The sequence below is a fragment of the Polypterus senegalus genome, chromosome 1 (assembly GCF_016835505.1).
Source record: "Polypterus senegalus isolate Bchr_013 chromosome 1, ASM1683550v1, whole genome shotgun sequence".
Taxonomy (NCBI): domain Eukaryota; kingdom Metazoa; phylum Chordata; class Cladistia; order Polypteriformes; family Polypteridae; genus Polypterus; species Polypterus senegalus.
The window spans coordinates 105,848,531-105,857,669 of record NC_053154.1 but is presented as its reverse complement, the minus strand read 5'-3'; the positions used below and the strand labels follow the sequence as shown (position 1 = coordinate 105,857,669).

At 38.2% G+C, this 9,139-nt stretch overlaps 1 protein-coding gene across 3 annotated transcripts in view; it reads right to left on the bottom strand.

Moving 5' to 3' along the window:
- Positions 1-5,825: 5,825 nt before the first annotated feature.
- The window catches only part of LOC120530802 (G-protein coupled receptor 35-like), a 37,003-nt gene continuing 33,689 nt past the window's right edge, over positions 5,826-9,139 (bottom strand). For all 3 annotated transcript variants that reach the window (XM_039755434.1, XM_039755427.1, XM_039755444.1), the window contains one exon: positions 5,826-9,112. In XM_039755434.1, the coding sequence (XP_039611368.1) occupies positions 8,141-9,091 (951 nt within the window). In that variant the 5' untranslated portion in view covers positions 9,092-9,112 and the 3' untranslated portion in view covers positions 5,826-8,140. The remainder of the gene's footprint in view (positions 9,113-9,139) is intronic.

The following is a 9,139-nucleotide window of genomic DNA, read 5'->3' as shown; positions in this document are numbered from 1 at the left end:
ACAGAGATTATTAGGGACCAGGCTCTTATCCAAGCCCTTATAAAAATTCCAATTTTATGACAGTCATGTTCGCAGAACACAACGATAATATACCAAGTATTCGTCTAAAGAGAACTTGATTATTCGTGAATGGTGTGAGTCCGCCAAAAAAAGTATTCATTCATTTTCAAGTCTGTCCATTCATCCTTTATCTGAACTTAATGGATCAAATGGAAATCCACCCAGGATGGTGCTGGTCAGTTGCACAGCACACTCACACCCACCCACTCATTTGAAGCCAACTTCAAACCCAGCATTCTGCAGGTATATTTTCATAATGGATTAAACTAAGAAAACAAACATATTTATGTTTCATTTTAATTTTGACCATTTTGTCATTGCTGGCTGATATAATAGTCTTCCTTTTCTGGTTTACACTACTTTTCTTACAACTATCAATTTCTTTGCTCTCATGAGTTGACAATTTGTTTCATTTGTCTATGAATGGATTCCATATTTGCTGGTTTACCACCAGGAAATAAAACATTTTTATATTTCCTGGTTTTGTAAGGTTTCATGAACAGATTGTTAAATAACTGAATCCATGGACAGCAGGATGCATCTACAGTATCAGGGGCCAGGGGAAACAGAGGTTCGGAAGCAATGCTGTGTTATTACAAGAGATAGCACCAGTAGTGTTAGTTATTTGAAAATGTTATAAAGACAATTCAAAGCTGATTCATTCAGCATTGATTTAAAGCTGCAACAAACAACATGTGCTGTATTGGCATAAAAGCCTCAAATTAGAAAAGACAAAATGACATGACATGATCTTAGACAAAAGGTGTAGTCAGACAATAAAACTGTTAGTTGTGTGGAAAATTTACCTGTGGTCTTTGATGATATCCTGCTTTGGCCCACAACATCTGTACATTTTGGTTTATATTTCCATTATATTTTGTTCAAGACAAGATAACAGATGATCTACATTCAGGACAAATCAAAGCATGTCTTCTTCCTAGTTATACTTCACTTTTAAAACAGCTGTTCCAACAAAGAAAGGAAGACATGCTGGTGACTCAGGCTACTTTATAACCTGAAAAAGGATGGACATCTAATTATTTTACAGCCTGGGAAACCTCAGAGAACATAAAAAAGTTTTATTGTTTGAGAAAACGGACAGTGAATTCATTCATCATATTGACAGCCAGCCAATCAGAATATCTAGCAATCACATCATTCAAAACCCCCCGGTTGAATCTTAGAATAAATATGCCTCGTCTGAAGAGCGATATTGGAAGAAGAGAGGAAGAAGAAGGGACAAATACATCCGAAGAGAACAGAGCGATGGCAACATGCGTCCATTTCCATCTGGTTGTCAGAAAAGCATCATGAACAAACGAGTGCTAGATCAAAAACTGCCACCTGCAACATTCATCCTTGTCATCTTTCCTTTTTCGTAAACTTTTTCTAAAGACTATATACATCCAGACTTTACTATCAGACCTATTTTCTATTATTCTTTTGTTCTACTGGTATTATTATTCTTGTAATAAATATCACACTGCTTTTAACTTTTCTATGCTTTATCTTAAAGTGTAGAGAGATTGAAGTAAGGTTGATTTCTTTGAGCGCCTGGTGCAGCCAGAGGTTTGCCATTACCACTGTGGTGCGAGGTTTATTAAGGCTGCAGGTGAGAGCTCCACCCCATAGTAGGGAACAGTAAGTAAAGTAAGGCATTCCTGGCTGATAAATGGCCTATAGTCAAGAGGGCTGAGCCTTTGTATGTTTAAACTTATTCTTGTAGACCAAAAGTAATATTTAGGTCTCAAATATCATTAAAACATTGTATGTTGTTCCTACCGATAATAAGTAAGTCTCTTGCAGTGCTGAGAGAGTGACAGGCTATGTTATTCCTAAGGCACTTGTGTGGTTTAAAGTGCTAGAGGTTAACCAGCTGTGTGTGTCATTCATGGGGCACTGTTGTGGTTAGGGTCAGTGTGTATGTAAGTCTCATGAAGTCCTAGGAGAGTAACAAGTTGTGTTATTCATAAGGCACTTATGTGGTTTAAAGTGCTAGTAATTAACCAGCTGTGTGTTTGTCATTCATAGGGCATGGTTGTGTTTCTGTGTGTAAGCATATAGCTATTTATATGTATGTGTTAATCTTAAAGTGCAACAGTTGACCAACCCAGTAACAAACTTGACGAGCACACTTACCCTTCAAGAAAACAGGTAAAGGGTAAGTAGAGGGGAATATCACGATAATACAGGCCAATTGCAAAACTGTGTATCCTGTGAAAATGGTGTTCTCTCATCAGCCTCAACTACCACCTTATGAGGACTGCAGTCCCCATGTTGGTGCTGGTTTACAACCCATCTCACTCATGCACCATATATGCTATTTTTTTAGTGTGTGCATGGTGTTTGGGTGATGTGTATGTGTGTGCCGTGCGGTGGGCTGGCACCCTGCCCGGTGTTTGATCCTGCCTTTCGCCCTGTACTGGCTGGGATTGGCTCCAGCAGACCCCTGTGACCCTGTGTTAGGATATAGCGGGGTGGACAATGACTGACTGACTGACTGACTGGACCAAAGACAATACACATGAGAAACATTTGGAAAATCCATGTGGCTGTTTTTGCATGATTAGTGAACAAACAAACAAACAATCAAAAGAGAGAACAATTTTGTTTACAGGTATATACTTTGTCACACACGCGCGCATGGGAGGCAGCAGGAGGGTCTAGCTAATGCTGAAATACAGGTATAGGGAGTAATCAGGTGTACTAATGCAGCTTCAGATAACACCCTTTAATGACATCACTTCCATTTTTTCACAAGATGACCCACCTCTTCCTTTCCCTCATCTATAAAAGCATACCACCTTTGCTCTGCAGTCAGTCCTCTTTGGTGACTCAGTTTCAATGCACTACTCAGTGGAGTATTGCCCAGCTCTTTACCATACCAAATCCTTACAATGTACAGGGTGGATCCTGAACCTTTTTTCTTTGTGTGTGTTTTCATTACAACAAACTGCACAGTTGTTTGCTTTGATGCTATGTGTTTTCCTGTCCCCTGTTCCTCCCTTATGTGATATGAGCAATAAACATAATACTTTTGATTCTTTGTGAGATACTGAAAAACGTTTTAGTATAGAGTGTCACACATGTGCACATGGAGACCATCTTCCTGGCTCTGGTGAGGTAAGCAGTGCCACTCTGGGACAGGAGGGGGCATTAATACTAACAGTATCTTCTTTTTCCCCAGTAGCACTGATAAGCCACCCAAGGAGGATGCCTTGCTCCACCCACAATGCTCCAAAAAAACTTTGCCCCGTCTGGCACCTACAGTATAAAAAAGGAAGCACCCAGGGAAGGTGGTGCCAGTATTAGACCCGAAATTCGAAAAGGACAGAGCTCTGACCACTTCATTTATTTAAAGGCTGACACTATCTATATTTCCTTTGCTCTTTGCTGCTGCACTGCTGTTACATTTGTTACTATTAAAAGAGGTGATCCGGCTGGTTCCCCATTCTTTTACCAGCATACCCTAGTCTGCTTTCCCAGCCATGTTACAATGTTTAATTATTTGAACTTCATAAGAAAAATGTAAGTGGGCAGATGGCCCTGAACTTGCTAGGGGCTTTTTAATCTTACAAGATCTTACCCATTATGAAGGTGACATTATGTACCAACATTTGTGTTTTGTAGTGTGACAAGAGTATTCTGTCTTACTATTGACAATGCAGAGATACTTGAAATCCATTTCCATTATTAAAAAATAAATAAATAAGTGAGATAGATTAAGTCAAGAGTTCTCTGATTATGTGTAACAAATTAACTGTTAGGTATCTAGGAATATGATTTTAACTTTGACTTTATTTAAATTAAAAAGTTAAGATCACATACTTGATCACAATATCTTAATATACTGTATTTCAAAACACAGTAAATCTCACTATTGTATCATTATCCAAGAATCAGAATAACAACATGTCATTGGGTCCCATCAATTTTTGCTACTAATACTCATTTTCATTGCACAATTGCCATTTATTTTTTCACCTTGGAGCTGCACCACTACCAGCCTTGCTGCCTCATGGTTTCAGTATCAAGGGTTCAAATCCTGCAGGCAATTCCTCTGTCTCTCTAGGTTTATTTCACGTACTTTTGCTTCTTAGGTGTTTTGCTTATTAGGGTAATGGCCCATTCTAAGTGCTCCATTTAAGTTTCTTTCTGCCTTGCCCCCGATAGTTCTGTGGTGGACTGCAACACTGGATTGGATTAGATTGGTTGTGCACATGATAGTTTACAGAGATGAACTGTACTCCCTTACGAGTTTTCCCTGCACGTTGGAGGACTCTTGTTTTCGCTTCCTGAAAGTGGACCATCTTTGCTTTTGTTTGATAAACTTGTATGTCTCTTTTCAATAGCTACTTCCTCATAAGGGGATGCAATCACCAAATAAACTGTATGGTACCTTGATTTTAGTTTTATTAAGAAAGAAAAAGAAAGAAAGAAAGAAGTGTAGCTCCATTCTTGATGTCATCTGCCCCAGAGGCTGCCGTTGCTCTGTGATGTGCCCTGAAGGCAACTCAGTCATTTTACTAATAGAATGTAACACCCATTACAATATATACAGTCACTTTAATACATTTGTTATAAAAAAAAAAACAAGCCTATTAAAACATTTCTAAGTTGGAGATTCTGTTTGTAATTAGAATTTTGCCAACCTGCAAGTTTCAGTTGTGCCTTTAAAAATCCCTTTTTAAAGAAGAAGCGGTATCTAGTTTGATTTAATTGTTGCAGTACAAATGGCTCAAGAAGACATCTCTCCACAAAGAGTCAAGGGAATCTGAGAAAATAACTACTGAGGCATGCAGTTGAAGCAGAAACCTTAAGAAATTTCAACAAGTTAGAATTTGTACCCATGGTGTAACATTGAGGTGCATACAGAGACTTGGTTTACTATTTTTAAACTTGGAGCTTTTATAATTTTTGAAATTTACTTTATTGCTGATGGTTTATGACATAGTTTATAGCAATGTGTCATATTACAGAATACATGATAATACAATGTAATAATGTTTATTAGTAAAGCAGTTAATACACACATTTTTAATATCATTTTGCAGTAGCTAAAAACTGAGACTAAATAGGCCTTTATTTGGCTGAAAGAGCTTTCACAGAAAGCACAGTCCAAGTCAAGCTATTCAAAATTAGCATTTTTTGTATTATCATTACTTGTAAAGAATCTGTGACTAATAGTAGTTCATATTTCTTAAACATTTCTGAAAAGGGATCCCATTGGAGAGTTAAAATCTGTATTGTGGGATTTGTTTTGCTGTCAGTACTGGCTATTGGAAGTGTAAAAGAGGAAAACATACAAGATAAAATAACCTCTCCCTAAGTAAATTCGAAAGAATAAAATAATCAGCACTTGTGGTTGCACAGAGTGGTTGTCGGTTTCATAGGGTTTATAGGGTCAGTATTATCACTGTGTTTCTGCAATGAGCAGCAACAAGGAACAGTCTGCTTTTCTCTGTACACCCAGTACTTTAAATAAAACATGATGTTATGTCATTGTTAGAAATTTTCTGGTGGTTCTTCACTTATGGGGTGTACTGATTGATAAGGGGGAATGAAACAGAGTAGAAACCAGAGGAGTCAGGTGGAGAACTTTTCTTTGTCAACAAGTTAACATCAACAAAACCAAAGAATGGGTTATTGCTTTTGCTGCACAATAGAGCTTCTAAGTCTGGTCACTATTTATGGAGTGGATGTAGAGGTGGTGCATTGCTACAAGTACTTGGGGGTCCATATCAATGACAGGCTGGAGTGGTCTCAGAACACAAAGGAATTACATAAGAAAGGGCAGGCTATTTTTCCTTAGGAGACTACATTCCTTTAATGTGGGTAGTGGAATCCTTCATATCATCTACAACACTGTGGTGGCCAGTGCAATTTTGTACACTGTGGTGTGCTGGGCAGGTGACATCGCTACAAGAGAGGCCCACTGAATCAACAAGCTAATTAAATGCGCAAGCTCATTTATAGGAAGCACTCTGGACACACAGGAGGGAGTAGCAAAGGACAGAATTAAAACAAAACTGAGTGCCATTATGAGCAATGCTACACACCCTGTGTCAAAAGTGTGTCAAGAAATGCAACTGGGGTCTCCTTCATACTGACAGCAATACTCCTGCAGAATGTCTCATTGTGACTGCCAAGTCATAAGTTTTTCTGTCATTTTAGTTTTCTTTCTTTTTAGTCTTTAGGATGTGTATATGTATTTATTTGAAGAGCATCTGTAAAGAGCCAAACGCTTCTCTTGGGACAACTAAAGTTTTATCTATGTACTTTAAGACAGTCAATTAAAAAAATGGCATTGAAGTTTTAAACATTTGTACACTAGGGCCTATTTGAGAGATCTCATTAAACCTTAAACTTTGTCAGATTTTTCAGCAGAATAATTATATCAAATTTCAAACATACTTATCTCTCTGGCAGCCAAGTTGTTTCATGTGGACAGGCAGACATGATAAGAATAATATGTGCTTTTGGATTTTATGCAATTGTACCTGAAAAGAATGTGAATGAGATCTTAAGACAATTTAGCTTACAGCCATCCTAACAAGGTCTCCTTTGTGAAACTTCTCCTTATGTTCTTATGAACGTTATGTTTATCGGTATTCACCTGGTATGCTTGAGTGCCCAGCGATGAAGAAACTGTGCTAATTGAGGATATATAGCTGTACCCTATAGTAGTTAGGTCATTAACTGGGTGTGCAAGCTCTCATAAATTTCTTTTCAGTCTTACAATACTCTCATTTATTTGCAGAAACTACTTCATTTCTTACATGATTACGAGCAACTGGAGCTTATCCCAGTAATACTAACCACCACACTCATGCACACCACATTCACTACTATTGGTCCAGTTTCAAGTTGCTAATAAACCGCATGGCAGATTGATGAAGAGATCAGATGATAAATGTGTTGGGAGGTGAACCCAAGTCATTGGAGCTATGAGGTAGCACTGCACACCTTATAGTGAGCATTGCAAATACAGTAAAGCAGGTATACATAGTCCAACATTTTCTAACCCACCTAATCCTAAACATGATCACAGGGGGTGCAGGAGCTGAATCCAGCCAGTATAGCGCACAAGGCAGGAACAAACCCTGGCCAGTCCATCACAGGATGAACACATACACATGCTAGGGACAAATTAGTATCACCAAACTACCTAACTTGCATGTCTGTAGACTGTGGGAGGAAACCCACACAGACATGGGGACAACATGCAAATATCACACAGGGAGGATCTAGGACATGAACCCTGGTCTCCATACTTTGAGGCAGCAGCACTACCACTGCGCCACCCAGACGGTATACTGGAAGGGTTATTTTAGCAGCTATAAAATGAAAGATAGTTGAATGTCCTGAACACTACAACTAAAATGACCATACAGTGTTTTCACTGAGTTTTTCAATGTTTTATACACAACTGATTGATTCTTTAAATTTATAAGTTAAAAAAAGGTTTATTTTACTGTTGTCAAGGATCAAAACTAATGCAAGCTTACTCTAGCTGTAGTAGATCTAGACCTGGACTCTTGCTTTCTGGGTAAAGGATTTTCTTTCCTTTATTATCTGATAGGCTCATTAGTTAAATATAGTTTTACAGTTCATTATTTAAAAGTCTCACACATTGTAAGATGTTGCCATTCTTTTCTTGCTAAATGTGTCCATATTTATCAACTATTAATCAATGAGAACTGTTTATACTTCTAGTTTTAAGTCATCTTCTCCTATGCTGAATCTACAGTAGATATATTACTCTAATCCAACCATCAGTTCTTTACCTAAAATGTATTACTTAGAAGGAAATGTTGGACCACCCTGGGCCAGATTGCAATATGTTCAGCTTTCATTTGTTCATCAACTCAGCCTTGGTCTTGTGTTATTCTGAAGCCACCACTTGCATATGGGAATAGGCAAACGGTAAGTCACCACCATTGAGAAGGAGGCATAAGGTAGCTTCTATACAACCACAACATCCATATGATCAAAGAATATATAGTCCTGGAGATAATCCATTGTGTATGGGGAAAAATATAAACTTGACATCCCCAACTATGCAGCATTGCATTCTAATCTACAGCACTCCAGATTGGATGGAAATTTTCTTCATGTTAAATTTGTCACTTAAGGGTGATTGAGCTGTAGAGGTAATCCGGAAGTCCTTAAGAATAAAGTAATAGCAAAATACATCTAAACAACAGTTTGCGTTGGCAATGCAGCTTGCAATGTGAACAAAAGTATGGAAGCCTTGCAGAAGCTGGCAATTATTAGGTCTTAGAGTTTCCACTAAGAATTTGAAAAGAAACCCAAGATGAAAAGGCGCAAAGCAAACTAAAAACACCACAAAATTGGCAGTAATGATGCGAATGCTTTTGCTGCGTTCTCTTCCAGAGCTCATAGCATTGTACTTGGCTAGAGTGCAGATAATTTGGACTGAGCAGAAGGTAATGATGAGAAAAGGCACAAAAAAGCCAACAATCTCCAGAACCAAAATGAAAGACAGAGGAAGGGGTTTAGAAGTATTCTTCTGAAAACATTTAATCTGGGTGGTGTTCTTCTCTGGAGTGTCCACCATGTGAAAAACAGCACTTAAGGAGCACACAGTCAACCACAGCAAAATGCAGACGATAATAGCTTTTCTGCGGGACTGGATAGTCTTGGCCTTAAAAGGAAACTTTATTGCCACATATCGAACAATACTTATGACAGTTACAGTCAAGATGCTCACATACATATTGACGTAGTAACTTGAAACCAAAAACTGACAAAATGAAAGCGTGGTCGCCTCCCATTCTGTGTTGTATGAATGCATCTTGAATGGCAAGGCAAACAACAGAATGCAGTCTGAAATGGACAGATTTGTTAGGTAGATTAGAGTGTCAGTCCAATTCTTCTGTTTCCAGAAGAACATAACCAAAGCTGAAATGTTGAATATAAGTCCCAGGATGAAAACGGGTATATAGAACACCATTTGGAAAAGATGGACTCCATCAGTAAGTGTAAGGTTACAGTTGCTGGTGTTCATCTTTTTCTTTGCCAGAAAGATCTGAAATGAAAAAAAATACATTGAATT